We start from the raw sequence: 16,917 nt of genomic DNA on the forward strand, positions 1-16,917 counted from the left end.
GTAAAAACATATTAATTTAAATTTTATTATAAAGCAGACGTCAAAGATATGCCGTGATGGGAATTTGGATGCAATGTCTAAAAGAGAAACTCAGTTCAAAACAAGTATAGAAATGCCTTTAATATCTCAGGTGACACGCTGAAAAGAATTTGTAGTATTTTACAAAATAAAATAAATACATAAAGACCCATGTCTTAAAGGATCAGTGTGATTTGCATTCAGGAGAAACATTAGACAGATCCTTACCTCATCTTGTGACCCTAAAGCCAAGAGGAGACGAGGAACACTAACTATTATTTACCAGCAGACAAGGACGAGGAAGTGATTGTACAGGTGGAAGTAAGGAAAGAAGAAAAATCACAATCAATGACAACTGATTGATCATTTAAGCCTCAGTGAGTCTTTGGTCACTAAACTGCCGAACTGCCTTTCTGTAGCTGATTATATATCTGGCAAATTTACGTAAAAGGATAAACTCAGGTGCACTTAAATAAATCTACAGTTTTATGAGCATAAAGGAATACTTTACCCACAAAATTATCATCTGTATATCAATTAGTCACGCCTTGTTACCTTAAAACTATGAAGAAAACTGTATTATTCTCACACACCTCCACAAAATATGGCAAACATTTTGAGCAATTAATTGGGGACCACCAACAACAAAACTATATAAAAGAAAATTTGTTAAAAAAAAAAAAACTCAAACAGGTCTAATTTATCCAGCCATATGCCCAGTACTTCCCAAACACATGCATTTTTGCTAAAATCTTAGAATATAAAATTGAACAGAAAGTAACAGAAACATATCTTTGTCCTCTTCAAAGTCAGGCTCCAATACAAAGGATTTTTAGTGAAAATGCATGTGATGGGGAAATTTACGCCCGGTCTCACTCTGAAGTCGTTGAAATTTGGCACTTGGGCGGTGACTTGGGTCATCAGAAACCAATAGAAAAAGGCGTCCTTTAAGGTCGGCATGATGCACAGCTGGTTGCTGTAATAGTTTAACTGGGCCCGGCGGCATCAGGGGGAAACACGCGGGACAAGACAAAAGTTAAAGGAAATGGCCACTTTAGAATGAAAATACAGACAGTACTTACTCACCCTCATGCTGACAAGAAGTCCAGTATGGTTTTTTAATCCACAGAACTCGTTCAGGGTATCGGAGGATAACAGCTAGCCGGATTTTTCCATACATTTGAAGTGCATGGAACCCACGTCCAAAATCATTTTGAAAATGTAATAAAACTCTGCTAATGCATTTCAAAAACATCAGAACGGCTCGTCCGTCATAATCCAAGTGCCCTGAAGCTGCGGCATGCAAAATTGACTTGAAAAGATGTAATTTACTCAACTTTTATAGCATCATTTCTCACCGTGGTCAGTTAGCCTGCCCTGCAGGAGTGCTGTGTTTACATGGCAACTCGCGCGAGACTCGAGAACCTTCAGACGTTCTTGTTTGGATGTGGGTTCCATGCACTTAAAGTGTATGGAAAACTCCGGCTAGCTGTTATCCTCCGATACCCCGAACGAGTTTTGTGGATTAAAAAACTACACTGGACTTCTTGTCGGCATGAGGGTGAGTAAGTACTGTCTGTATTGGCCATTTCCTTTAAGGTGGCCAAAGTGCGTGTGTGGTGTTCACGTCCTGTAAGATTCTAAAGCCAAACCCTGTTCTTTTTTCCTAAACCTTACCATGTGTTTTTGTTGCTTAAACCCAACCATGTGCATTAGTTGTTGAAGGAAAATTTGTAGTGTTATACCGACATAGTGTGTTTATTTTGAAAGAGACTATGTTAACAGTTAATTTCCTGTGAAAATGGAAGTGTATTTTGAAAGAAGACGATGCATGTAACAGGCAGAACTTGACACGGCATCCCAGAACATCAGCAACCAATGTACCCAGGGTACCTTGCATGTCGTACGTGGAAAGTCCATGACCAAAAGTCGATATGTGATGAGGCCGGAGTGAGAATGTGCCGGAAACATTGAGCTTACAACCGGATAAATGAGACTTGAATTATACTGCATGAGTTGTGTGAGAGTTGCTGTTGTTAAATAAGGTCCCCAATCAATCAATGAGTCAATGTTTGCCACTTTCTTAACAAATTCAAGGTAACACAGCATGAGTAACGAATTTACAAATGGTCATCATGTGGGTGAAGTATTCCTTTAAGTTTTTTTTTTTTTTAATTATAGTAGTTTTTAAATAATTCATCAAACTATTAATCATACCCTGTAGTTAAATACAACAGATGACTGAAAATCAGTAAACAACACCATGGAACACTGACACTGAGTCTTATATACTTGAAATTGACAAATCTGAAATACAATAAAGATCATTTTATTGATCATCCATTCATACCTATACATATATATATATATAAATTATCTGACATGACTTTGATAATTTATGACAAAATAATTCATCTGTTAATGTCAGCTCAAGAGGTAAACATTCACGTGGGAATAGTGTTTACAGATTTTGAATTTGAAACTATATATGTATAAATGATCTGCCCCATTTTCTTCTTTAAAGTTTTTACGGAATAATTTAGAAAGAGTGATTGACAGAGTCGTGTGGGCGTCTGGAGCAAAGGAGACAACGGCAATGGCACTGCACATCCAAACAGTTATCTCAAATAAATACAAAAATAAACTGCACCATTTCTAACAATACTTACAATGTTTATACAAAAACATACCCTGAAATACCAGGTACTTCCACAGGCAACACATTCATATGTACAGTATATTACATGCAAATAGTTACACAAACAGTCCACATCATCTATATATTATCCTGTGCTGCATGTGTACCACTGCAAAAATGGACAAATATCTTCTGAGTTTTACAAAACAATTCTCACAGACCTACTTTTATTTTTTGGTAAAACAAAATAGATCCCTACATATAATACACATCGCGATATATAAAATGTCTGGAAATCTTGAATCATCACATGCAGGTAAGGACAAAGTCGACTCCGGCTACACGACTGTTGCATTTCCACGATATATAGATCACTGACAATTAGTGTAGTCACAACATGATTAACTGGAGGACCAACAATTATCATCTCTTTTTGTGTGCTCGCAAAAAAATACACAGCTAAGAAATGACTGTCGGGAAATATCAACATGATGATCACGCGTTTCACACAATAACTGGAAGCCATGTTGTACAGATGAACCACCACAGTACTGCATGTGTATGTAGCTCTAACTAAAGGGGATCAAATCCATGTGCCACCAGTTCAACCCCAAAACACCACTTTATTATTAACGGACATTTTGTATATTTAGTGCTGGCATTCCCATTAAGCTTCCACTGTTCTCTAATCCCACTCCAATTTGCATTTCAATTCCAACAAGTCCACCTTAAAAGAAAAATCCTGACCTCAGCTAGACTGTATTCGATAAATAAAAGTTAAATAAACGCTTGCCAGTTTGTTGCAGGAGAAAATACCTAAAGACAAATGGATGTTGACAATGTGACGATGATTTTTTTATGTACTTGTAATCACCAGACGGTTTCATTAGCACGTAAGCATTAATCTTGATTTCATGCAACAGGAGCAAATTTATGGTGATTACGATAATGATGACCAAATTACTGGCAAACACGATGCCTGTTCTGTGTAATGAAGACTTTAACAGTAAGAATAATGAATAATCATTAAAAAAAACAAAAAGTCTTTCGTGACGTTTCACCGCAGTCGCTGACTATGATCCGCTGACATGAACGAGCATGTGTGGCCAGTTCTCGTCTGTCCGTACAGAGAGGATGGAATGTGCATGTAAGGAGCAGGAAACAGTGTCCTCATGCAAATTTACACTTCAAAACAAAAAGCAACTAAAGCAAATCCTTATATTCAGAAAGCAACTCTTTTACACGCTTGAAATAAATATATATTAATATATATTATCACCTATTTATCATCCTGTGCTATCAGACACATACTGATTTCATACATCCTGATCATATCAAGTCTCTCATATGTACAAAACACTCTGTACCTCCCTGAAGAACCACCTTCAGTGTTTATGTGTTTAAGCAATGCACATTTGGCTCTTTGCCTCCGAGAGAACAAACATCTGGACAGCTGTGGGTTTAATAAATATAAAATATAAGTTGATTTACAAGAGAAGATGATGAAGTTGTTGGTGGTACACGTGGAAGCAAACAGGACTCCAGTGAATCCCCTCTGCTGATGGATGGAAACAAAAATCCTTTGCTTCAGTCTGAGATCACACCGTCATCATCCTGCACATCCCTCCGCAGGTAACCTTTGACCCCTTTGACCGATGGCTGTGGATGCTCACTTCTCATACGCTTTGTTCTGCAGGTAACTGAAGAGTGCCTCCAGTCCTTTGGTTGAACACCACAGCTGCTTCAGCATCTGACACTCCTTCTCATTCACCTCCTCCAGGACTGACATGAGGATACTCCTCACCAGGCATTTGGACTCTTCTAAAACCTTTCAGAACATACAGAGAGGGGAAAGGGTCACTCATTAGGGTCAGGTATATTCGGGAAAAAGCTTTGCCCTCTGAGTCGTCTAGATCAGGACCTACCACTGCATTGCATGACGCCATTTCCTTCACACGCAGCATCACCTCTTGGTTAAATGTGGTTGGCCAGAAGACCTGTGACACCAGACCTCGACTGCACGCCTCTTGTGCTGTGAGCTTTCTTCCACAGAACAGCATCTCATTGGCCTGCCGTTGGAGAAAGAAGGGGGGGGGGGGGGGGGGGGGTCACAAATGATTTTCAATATGTCAGGCAACCAAATTGGGTTTGATTTGGGTAAACAAAGGGGAATCAGGGAGTTTTAAGCAGTGACGCCCTGAAGGTGGGATGGGGGCACAGGGGGCAATCCACAGGCTCATCTTGTTAGTGGTATCTTATGAAACTAGACAACCTAAGGCATCCATTGGTACCAACCATGTCACAGCAGTAGAAAGGGGGCTAAATAACGCTTCTGCATTAGTTTAAAGTTTGCCAAGAAAAAAACTGGCATGGCTATTTTCAAAAGGGTCCCTTGACCTCTCACTACAAAATATCTGAATGAAAATGAGCTCTATGGGTGCCCACGAGCAGTGTCTGAAATTAACTTTTTAACTCACTGGCCAAGAGGACCAGTAGTTGAAAAAATCCACCAGCCAAGGATTTTTTTTTTTCATAATAATAATAAGTTGCCTTTTTTGTCACATATATGTCACATATAAAATGATTTTTAATACTTCAGCATGTGGATAAGTTCCCTCTGGTAAGTAGTGATGTAGTGTCTGTCTAGGGCTTTTATTGTGAAAGGTAAGGATGGAAGAAGTAAAGATAATTAGGGCTGGGTGATATGGACTAAAATTCATATCTTGGCATTTACAGGCTGAATGGCGATACACGAGATATATATATATATATATATATATATATATATATCTGTTTTTTTGTATAATATGGGCTGCATGTTCAGCTGCAAGTCAAGGTCACATTTGAGATGTCACAAGCATTTTTATATAAACACACTGATATAAATAAAATGCAAGGACAGGGATTTTTTCCCTTCTGTTTTTTCCCCAACTTCTACATGAAAAAAATTATGTAAAATTAAAAGCAGGGCTGTACGTTAATGTTTTTGCACACAGCACTGGAGCTACAGAGGTTTAAAGGTTTGCCGATGACTATACAAGTATCAAGGTGTCCTAAATCCATTGTAGTTTGAAACCATTAGAGTATTTTTGTGGGAGTTAAAAAGTCTTTTTCCACGGCCTTTAAATGAATCTAGTGCTGGAAAATTATTTAAATGTTTTTATTCATTTAGGCTATTAATCTTAGTTATGTTACACAGCATCACCAGAGAGGCCGAGGGAGGGAAGGAGCGAGAGACACTTTGTCCTTGTTATATACGTCTTGTATATGAAACGTCTGTGTTGTTGCTACATTATTTTTTTTAAACACATCGGTTGCCTGCATCCAGGCGCTGTCTCCATGTCACACAATGGACTGCAACTACCAAGAATAACAGCAACACGCTATGCGCTGGGTTGCACGTGTGCTACTGCGGTCATTTCATTCATCTCACAGACTGATTTAGCGTAGCATATGCAACATATAGGCCGAGTCCCATTGTAGACTAATTAACAGACAGATTAAACAGAGGAGCAGCTCTGTGTCTCTCCGAGTGTTGCTGGAGAACTTGTGAGTGAATGAGTGGGGCTGAAATGTGTGGAGAGGAGAGATGCACACTGGTTACATTATATAAGGCAACTTGACTCTATATTGATATAAACGGTGTTGTCTAAATTTATATCTTGCTTGAAAATATATCGATATATCATAAATAGTCATTATATCACCCAGCCCTGAAGCTAACATGCTGCTGCTGACACATATAGTTATGGCTTTCAGTTTAGGTGTGACACCCAAAGATTTTCAGTGGGCATCTGGCCACCCCAGTGAAAAATTTCTGGGGGCGCCACTGGTTATAAGGGGAATCAAATTACAACAAGCCTCGATATAGCTTTGACCCACCAGAGCTACACCCAGGATCTGTGGGAAGGTGTAAGAGGAGCATCCAGAGGGGGTGAGATGGAGGGCTGCACACGGAGTCTGAAACCAGGCCCTCTCACTGGCCCACACCACATCACACAGGGGCAGGATGGAGGCCCCTAAGCCCAGAGCAGGTCCATTTATTGCTGCCACAATGGGTTTCTTGAAGTGGATGAATGCCAACACAAACTCCCTAAAGGGGTCACAGAACGATCAGTGCCAGCTCTGTAAAGTGTAATAGCAAGTGAAAAGAGAGCCAGTGTTAAGAGCAGAAACATTTCTTCTTACCGCACAGCGTCAGAGATGCGGCTGCTCTCTTTTCTGCGGTCAGTGGACAGCCGACCTATCAGGTATGACGGCTCCAGGCCACTGCAGAAAACGGTCCCCACAGAGCTGAGCAACAATAATTTACTGTCATCAGCAGCTGCATTACCCAGAGCTCGACACACTTCCTTCATGATCTGCAGAGAAATAGGAGGAGATGCAAATTACAGTCTTACCTCACCTGACACACGAAGAAAGGTTTTAAAAAATAATAATATATAGAAGTTCAATCCTTAGAGCAAAGCTTGACATCCACTGAAAGATTCGGCAGACAGACATGTCTCAGAAATAATGATAAACACTGGGTATGAAAGAATGATTGCTTTTATTCCTACAATACTGACAGTGACAGCTAATGGGGAAAGTGCATTTACAATAGCACTACTCATCTAATGTACCAAGGCACCATATGATTAATATTTTCAATTTAGGGGCCACAGATTTGCAGGATCTAATTTTATAAGTGCTGCTGCTAAAGTTACTCATAATGTAGGCTTTCAGTCTCTTGTTACTGTTACAGGTGCAGTGGTGTGTGTGTGTGTGTGTGTGTGTGTGTGTGTGTGTGTGTGTGTGTGTGTGTGTCTCTTGTGTGTGTCAGCCTTCCCTCCTGCTTATGGTTTCTGTGGGTGACACACCGGTGTTCACTCACTGATTTAGGACCCCAACAGTTAAAAGACCAGGAGACACAAGCAGATGGTGAGCCATTTGGCGGTTTGGAAGCTGTGTATTGGTTGTATTACTAGTCAGAACTCCAGTTGTGGAGGGTCGGTAGTTCTCACACTGGAGAGAGCTTGTTTATTGGTTTGATACACTGTGTTGAAGCCTTTGTTTTATTAGTTCATTTTGTCATGTCTATTAATTTGTTCCGCTTTCTTCTTTTTTTTTTAGAAAGTAGTTTTTTAGTTCACATCACAGACTATATGAACTAATTGACATGACAGCTCCCTAAAAGTTTAGCCAATACGTCACGATCGCCCCCTGGTGGCTGGCCACAGTATAGGTCATAAGCCCTGCCCCCTCAATGTTCATGGATACAACATGGGCTGAATTTAATGTTCAATGTACAGGTTACATTTTTCCCAAAGACGGTTTCTGTCATTTTAGATTTTTTTAGTTTTTTTAGTTTTTATGATGTATGGTCAAGTGTTTATTTTTCTGATAACTTTGGTTGTAACTAGCCAATAGGTGTGCTCACATTCAGTAGGGCTGCCTGAGATTGGTCAGACAGGGGTTTGGACGGGAACGCCATACCGTGGAGATAGCTACTGTGCAGACTCCAGCTGAATCCAAGTATCCACCATGTTGACTTGCAGACTGAGCCCTTGCGGACTTCAGTTGTACATAGTGTGATGTATTTACTGTCATCACGTAAAGTCTGCAATGGCAGAGACTGCAAGCTGCTGATAGACAGCCCTTGAGATTGTTTTACTTGTTGCCCTGGAAACGTTCAACTATCGCTGCTGTCATATTCATATATATGTCATATGAGTTGATAATTAGTTCCTACTCATCTGTTCCTGAAGAGAACAAGATATAAATCCCATGTATTGCCTTTTTTGTGACTGAACAAAAATTATTAATACATCTCTATATAACAGGCTACAGGGGTTCAAAAACAGAAATGTTCTTAAATAAGGACAGGACTATGACTCAATAAATTGGGCATTACTTACATTAGAAACCTTCTTTAGTTTAGTAATTTTTTAACCTATTTCACTGCACAGCCGGAAAGGCTGCAATAATAAAATGCATTTTCATTCCCTCTATAGCCTATACTTCAACATATTTCTGCATCATGATGTGTTTGAATATTATTTCTGCCCTATGCAATTCAAATAGCATTTTAATAGACCTAACTATCAATAACTATTTTATGCATTAAACTGTTTTTTTTGGCACCTGAAAAAACCCCAACGTCATGTCCGTATTGCAGTGGACTGGGTTATTAAATCAGTGAAATCTGTTGAAGTCTGCACCCCAAGTGGACTCTCTGGAAGTCTGCAGAAAGTCAGCTTGAGGCCCCTTGTGGACTGGCTGAATTGTGGATTTGGACGGCCCTCAGCACTCCCAGACTTCCTGGGTACGCGCCTGCAAAATCCACGAGTCCGCAAGTGCGGTGAAGTCTGGACATTTGGATTCAGCCTCAGGCTCCAAATGATACTGCCAGTGCAAGATGGCCGCGGCTGTATCTGGGATATTTGGGTTTCAATTTCGTACAGTGGGAGTAAGAGGTGACGTGTTATCTGTCTTTCTATACGGTGTGTGTTTTATATCTTAGACCTTGTTTTAAGTCTTTATTTTCTAAGTATATTAAATTCTACATTTTTGGGTCATACCCTTCTGTTTGCCTTGTTTCTTTATCTATCTTGATCGATTTTACCATGACATCTACAAACAGCAAGTTCTTTCAGCAAAGTGGAATGAATAATAATTGAATTAAACAGAAGCAAACTTCAAAAGAAGCCACATTCCATTAAAAAATAGCTCCAGAGCACAGTGGGGTTTTAAAGGAGGCTTTGTCTAAAGTTACAATGTCTTTATCATGTCTGTTTTACAATTTAAAGTATCACAGACTCATGTGTTGTCAGCACAACGCATTGACTGCCAATGCTAGTTAAAATGGTACCTTTTCATGGAAGTCAATGGCTCATTTCTTAGATATAGTACATTTAAAGGAACAGGGTGGAGGATTTAGTGGCATCTAGCTGTGAGGACTGCAAATTGCAACCAGATGAAACTTCCAGCATGAACTCACGGTAAGAATTCCTTCACGGTTCTATGTTCAGGAGCTTTTCACCAGGAGCTGAATTATCTGCAGAGTTCTCGTCCTGTCCAAAACAACTGGGCCAATGATATAAAACGGTAGTGTTTTACCGGCACTGCTAGTCAGAGCTGATGCAAGAACACAAAAAATGCGATTGGCCCTATCTAGAAACAGTGTCACCGCACAATCTGACTTCCATATTTTGAAATTTATTTTATATACGAATACGATACCAACATTGTTTTCCAGTGAAAAGATGATACTAGCTATGGACATTGAATTAACATAGTTTCTACATCATCAGGGTCTTAAATGTCCAGTGTGAAGGATTTATGGGAATATGTATGCTGAAATGGAATATGATATAAGAAGTATATTTTTTTTAGTGTATAATCATCTGAAAGTGAGAATCTTTTTGTTTTTGTTACCTTAGAATGAGCCGTCTATATCTACATAGGAAGTGGGTCCTTGTCCAAGAAGTCCGCCATGTTGTTTCTGCAGTAGCCCAGAATGGACAAACTAAACACTGGCTCTAGCTAGTTAAGGTGACTTTCTGAGCAGCTCAGACTGCAGGTGAGAGGTTTACATGAAAACTTTCTGGGTAGCTTGTTTCCCTGACCAACCACCCACCAGCAGCAACTGACTTGACTGTAGCAGCTACTCCTGCTGGCTGCAGTTTTGGACCAATAGGAAGAAAAGTTGTTAATGTAGATGCGATGTAATGACTCAAATACAACTTCAGCTGTGAAAGAGTTGAGATGCTGTGTAAAACTTAAATAAAAACAGAATGCAATTATGTGCAAATCCTTTTTGACATATATTCAATTAAATACAGTCAAGACACAAGATATTTAATGTTTAAACTGATAACCTTGTTGTTTTTTTTGTTTGTTTTGGGGTTTTTTAAGCAAATTTTCACTCATTCTGAATTTGATACCTGCAACTTGTTCTAAAAAGGTTGGGACAGGGGCATGTTTGACACATCATCTTGTCTTTAAACAACACTCAGTGAGCGTTTGGGACCTGAGGTCAATAACTGTTGATGTTCTGAAAGTGAAATTGTTTCCCATTCTGGCCTGATATACAACTTCAGTTGCTCAACGGTCAGGGGACTCTGTTGTATCTTGTGCTTCCGCCATACATTTGTGATAATAGTCAGGTCTGGACAGCAGGAGGGCCAGTCTAGTACCTGTACTCTTTTACTGCGAAGTCACACTGTTGTAACATGTGCAGAATGTGGCTTGACATTGTCTTGTTAGAATAAGCAGGGACATCCCTAAAGAAGACATTGTCTGGATGGCAGTATATGTTGCTCCAAAACCTGTATGTATACCCTTCAGCATTCATGGTGTCCTCACAGATGTGAGAGTTATCCATGATGTCATGGGCACTAAAACACCCCCATACCATCACAGATGCTGGCTTTGTACTTTGTGCTGGTACCAGAATCTGGATGGTCCTTTTCCGCTTTAGCCCGGAGGACACAGCGTCTATGATTTCCAAAAATAATTTCAAATGTGGACTCATCAGACCACAGCACACTTTTCCACTTTTTGTCAGTCCATCTCAGAGGAGCTTGAGCACAGAGAAGTCAGCGTTGTTTCTGGATGTTGTTGATATGTGGCTTTTGCTTTGCACAGTAAAGTCTTAACTTGGATTTCTAAATGCAGCAACAAACTGTGTTTAATGTCAATGTTTTTCCAAAGTGTTCCCGAGCCAATGCAGTAATATCCTTTAAACAATCATGTTGGTTTTTAATGCAGTGCCGCCTGAGGGGTCAAAGGTCACAGGCATTCAGTGTTGATTTTCAGCCTTGCCCCTCATGTGCACAGCTTTCTCAAGATTCTCTGAATCTTCTGATGATTTTATGGATTGTAGATGATGAAATCCCTAAACTCCTTGCAGTTGTGCTTTGAGAAACATTCTTAAACTGTTGGACTATTTGCCCACGCATTTTTTTTTATAAAGTGTTGAACCTTGTGCTGTCCTTGCTTGACAACAACATAGCCTTTCGAGGATCCCCTTTCATACCCAATCCTTATACCATCATCTGTTACCAGTTCACCTATGGAATATTACAAACAGGTGTTTTTTGAACAGTCAATAATTTTCCCAATCTTTTGTTGCCCCTGTCACAATTTTTTCGCAACATATTGTAGGCATCACATTCAGAATGAGTGTATGTTTACAAAAAGTTCATCAGTGTGAACATTAAATATCTTGTCTTTGCACTGTATTCAACTGAATAAAGGTCAACGGGATTTGCAAATCATTGCATTCTATTTTTATTCACACTTTACACAGCAAAGCATCCCAACTTTTTTGGAATTGAGGTTGTACATTTTTCTCTTAAATAATCAATTAATCAATGATCAGCCTTCAGCTAAGTACACTTGCATTATTGTACTTCAACAAATGGGACCAATAAAGCATTCTGTGCAGAGAGTTTCAGCCTGCCAGCAGTGCATCATTCAGCATTAACCGACAAGCGTTTGGCCTTTGCCTCATGTGATGAAAAAGGGAGCAAGCCTACATCGTCAGACAGCCGACCTGATAAGAAGTCATCTGGAAACCCACACCGCCACATCACTGCCTGCAGTCAATCTGCCCACTCTGTTGCTGCATTTTAATCAGATTATCACCCTTGACCCATATTAACCATTCAACCTCAAAGTGAATTTAATTCTGAATTTAATTGTCTCACCAAGCGCATAATCTGTCCCCAGTTTTAACTGGGTGTGGTGTGTGTGTGACTGTGGGTGATGATATTCTAGCAAGGTGAATTAGAAATCCTGCTCAAATAAGAAGCAGAGATAGGCAGATTCTGGTTCCAGTCTGCGATACAGAGGAAGAAGAGAGCAGTCAAAGTGACATTCCTGTGTGGTGAGCAGACGCCTCGAGGACATTTGTAGACAAACAAAGTCTTGCAACAGCAAGCATCAACTCCTTTGAAATGAAATCACCACATCTAGGGGTCAATTAATCATATGTTTTAAAATTCAAGTAGGTCTGACAAACTTTTTTCATGTTTAGTTCTTTATAATTTCCTTATGCCTTTTTGATATTGTAAGCTAAAGATACTTTTGGGTTTTTCTGTTGGACAATTTTTGATTTCACAAAGCATAAATAGCTTGCATTTTTCTGGGCCTATATCCAAAACCACTCCCTTGTTCACTGAGGCCTTGGTCAGACTGCCAGCCCAAATCATGTTGTCTGGCATATCCACATTGTATCAAGACTGATTTTAGGAAGTCTGGCAAGAAAAAAACCACATGAAATGTGACTTTCAGTGTGAACACTCTGGCCGCCCAAATAGGATTTCAAAGTGTCTTTGAACGCAACACACAATGACTATGTCAAATCCAGAATGACGGAAGTGCTGAGCAGATCTTTGCTGCTACTAGTGGAGCACTAAAGAGGAGGACATAAGGGACAACAGCCCGTGGACAGACGCCAAAATAAATTGTTTGTAGGGCAAATTTACAGACCTCCATTTCTCATGCTTCTGTATTGGAAAACTGCATCACCAGCATTGCTACATAGCTACTGATGCCTATATTGTTACCACAGCAACCCATGCAGATAGATTAGTAATGTCTGGACACACAAAAACAATCTGATTACTTGCAAATAAGAGTGCGGTCAGTCTGTTTTCAAGATCTGATTTGAGAAACAAAACTGATTTGGCTGCAGTCTGAACGTAGCCTTATTCACTGCTCCCTACAGTGCAGACAATAGTTTACTCTAGAGAGCGGTAGACACCACAGACATACATAAACTCAGATAAAATTACAGACAGTAAATTTCATTCACTATGCGGTAAATGTTGAACAACTTAAGGCAGAGTCAAGTAGGGGTGTAACGATCAACATATCAAATCAATGATCAACGATCCAATATCATTGATGCAAAGTGAAAACATCGATTTATATCATCATCTCCAGGTTACACCTTTATTTTGAAAGTGTGTGTAACCGTCAAACAGCAGCAGGCAGATGGGTAGCAGCCAAGAGAAACATCTTGAGGATAATGTTATTTCCTCTACTCTACTACAGGTCAACAGACAGAGCACATGGCGTATGTAAACAATGCAGATATGAGATAAAACATGATGTAAGTGCCTGGATGGGCATCTAACTCTGCTAACTTCTTGAAGCAATACAGCTGCTCTGTTTCAACAATGTTCGGCTGAAAAAATATGCATGCAGGCTGAAATTCAGCCGTGCTATTCTATCAGGAGATGTAGAATTTAACAGCAGGTGGACAGATTGATTTACTCTCACCGCCAACGCTGCAAAGTTAAAATACCAAATAATCATAAACAGCCCATTGCAGAGGAGCCATCTTGTGGTAAAACAGATTTCTGAATGCTCATTTAGATCTATTTTTAATGTTGATAGGTTAATTTACAGTTGCAATCAAAATTATTCAACCCCCATTGCATATTAGGCTTATTGGCAAAATGTACAATTTTTCAGCTGTTTGCAATAAACAAAGTAGACAAGAACAGTTGAAATAGTTTAATAAAACTAATATTACCATGGTTTTTATCCAAATTCAACACAAAATGCTACTTTTAATCACTACTGCAGTCTCAAAATTATTCAACCCCCTGTCTCAAGCACACCTGATGCAACTAATCACAATTATTCAACCCCCTGTTTCAAGCACACCTGGTGCAACTAATCAAGGGCTTCATTAGTTCAGGTGTGCGTGAGACAGAACACATAAATACCTGGACTGGCTAGGGTTTTGTTGAGAGTGACGTTTGACTGCATGTTAGAAATATGGCTAAGTCAAAAGAATTGTCCAAAAAGTTCAGAGAAGAAATCATTGCCTTGCACAAACAAGGAAAAGGATACAAAACGATAGCAAAAGCCCTGAATGTTCCTAGAGATACAGTTGGAAGCATAGTTCGCAAGTTCAAAGTTAAAGGAACAGTGGCTACACTACCTGGACGTGGCAGAAAGAGGAAACTATCAGCGGCTGCCACCAGATTCCTGAGGAGGCAAGTCGTCAAAAACCCTCGAGTGACTGCAAAACACCTGCAGCAAGACTTGGTGGCAGCAGGCACTGAGGTTTCAGTTTGTACAATAAGGCGCATACTAAACACCGAAGGGCTCCATGCCCGGATTCCAAGATGTACACCACTACTGACCCAAAAGTACAAGAAAAGTCGGCTCCAATATGCTCAAAACCATATAAATAAGCCACAGAAGTTTTGGAATTCTGTTCTGTGGAGTGATGAAACAAAACTGGAACTTTTCGGGCCTATGGAACAGCGGTATGTCTGGAGGAAGAAGAATGAAGCATATGCTGAAAAGAACACCCTGCCTACAATGAAGCATGGCGGTGGCTCAGTGATGCTCTGGGGCTGCTTTGCTGCCTCTGGCACTGGAAACCTGCAGCGTGTGGAGGGCACGATGGATTCAGTCAAGTATCAGGAAATCTTAGGTAAAAACGTCGTGCCGTCTGTGAGGAAGCTGAAGCTTGGGCGTCATTGGACCTTCCAACAGGATAATGATCCCAAGCATACCTCAAAGTCCACCAAGGCTTGGTTTCAGAAGAAGAAATGGAAGATTCTAGAGCGGCCATCACAGTCGCCTGACTTGAACCCCATAGAAAATCTCTGGTGGGATTTGAAGAAGGCGGTTGCAAAACGCACACCCAAGAATATTACTGAACTGGAGGCCATTGCCCATGAGGAATGGGCTAAGATTCCTCAGGAACGCTGTCTGAAGCTGGTGTCTGGCTATGCATCACGTTTGCAGCAGGTCATAACAGCAAAAGGGTGCTCTACTAAGTACTGAAGATGCTTGTCATGAAGGGGTTGAATAATTTTGAGACTGCAGTAGTCATTAAAAGTAGCATTTTGTGTTGAATTTGGATCAAAACCCTTGTAATATTAGTTTCATTGAACTACTTAAACAGTTCTTGTGTAATTTTTTTTTTTGCAAACAACTGAGAATTTGTATATTTTGCCAATAAGCCTAATATGCAATGGGGGTTGAATAAATTTGATTGCAACTGTAGGCTTAAAACGCAGTGTTACAATAAGGCTCGGATATGTTTGGCAGATTGAATTATTTTTGGTCAAAAATGGCTCTTTTGATAGATAAGGTTGCAAAAACCTGCCTTGAAGGTTAACTTATCCAATGTGCTGTTTTATGTGTGGTAGTGGAGTCAATTAAAAGTAAACATTACTGCACTTAAGCAATTACAAGTATTTACATTGTGTATTTGTAGTTTTTATCTTTTATGGCCAAAGGCAAATAAGAAAGGTGTAGCAGCTTCTTCTGTAACATATTGTGTTAAATGGGCATATTATATTGACTCATATCGATCGCAGGCCCCTGAATCGCATCGCATCGTAATCGTATCGTGACAGACTTTGTAATATCACCAAATATCGTATCATTGTCCAAAGAATCAAAATAAAATTGGGATTTACACCTAAAGTCAAGGTGTCTCAGAGAGCTCCACTTAAGTCATTCATTTTTGAATCACTGTAAATTTCTAGACCTTCATTATATCAGAAGTCATTTTCTCATGTCACAGTAAGAAGATCACAAATGTAAATAATGACATTACTGATGGCTGAAGTGAATTCCATTTAGCTGCTTTAGTTTCAGGGTGCTGACATTGTGCACGCTCTCTGTCACACTGTCACGGCTCACTGGGACACTTAGAACAGAGCAAGGCGTCGTTAATGTTATTAGTAACACCTGTGCATTTCCTGTTATGACAAGTGGAAATGTCTGCTGTACAAAAGGCCTATTGGGACTCTTTCCCCCCCACCTAATTAGTGTTTATTAAAAGCAGGTGTGCAGGAATTTGGCTTTTTATATTCAAATAAACTAAGCACAAAAAGTAATGAGATTATTTCTTTGTTGTAACAATGCTTCTTGGCAATAAATCTTATACCACTGGGAAGCCTGTTTATTTCCCTTTTATATTGTGCCACATTTGTAAGGTACATTTGTGGGTTGCGCCCATGAAAAATTTGCCAAATCTTCTCTGCCAATGCCAAACAGCTTTTTTTTGCTGTTGACTCTTGTTTGGTGAATTGGATGATTGAAGTCTGAAGAAACAAGACATATTCGCAATTTAACAATTTATTCATTTAACAAACAGGAGCCTCAGTAGCGTGTGTAAGAACCATACACAGCCACAACAGCCTGGCACCTCCTCCTCATGCTGGTCACCAGCCTGGTCACCCACTGCTGTGGGATGGCATCCCATTCTTCAACCAGCATTTGTGGCGAGTCATCCA

At 39.9% G+C, this 16,917-nt stretch overlaps 1 protein-coding gene across 2 annotated transcripts in view; it reads right to left on the reverse strand.

Moving 5' to 3' along the window:
• Positions 1-2,331: 2,331 nt before the first annotated feature.
• LOC117251872 (chromodomain Y-like protein 2) overlaps positions 2,332-16,917 on the reverse strand; it is a 51,641-nt gene continuing 37,055 nt past the window's right edge. For both annotated transcript variants that reach the window (XM_033618455.2, XM_078176147.1), the window contains exons 4-7: positions 6,845-7,017; positions 6,539-6,749; positions 4,582-4,725; positions 2,332-4,484 (exon numbers count right to left, since the gene is read on the reverse strand). In XM_033618455.2, the coding sequence (XP_033474346.2) occupies positions 4,326-4,484; positions 4,582-4,725; positions 6,539-6,749; positions 6,845-7,017 (687 nt within the window). In that variant the 3' untranslated portion in view covers positions 2,332-4,325. The remainder of the gene's footprint in view (positions 4,485-4,581; positions 4,726-6,538; positions 6,750-6,844; positions 7,018-16,917) is intronic.

This window comes from Epinephelus lanceolatus, chromosome 2 (genome assembly GCF_041903045.1).
Source record: "Epinephelus lanceolatus isolate andai-2023 chromosome 2, ASM4190304v1, whole genome shotgun sequence".
NCBI lineage: Eukaryota > Metazoa > Chordata > Actinopteri > Perciformes > Serranidae > Epinephelus > Epinephelus lanceolatus.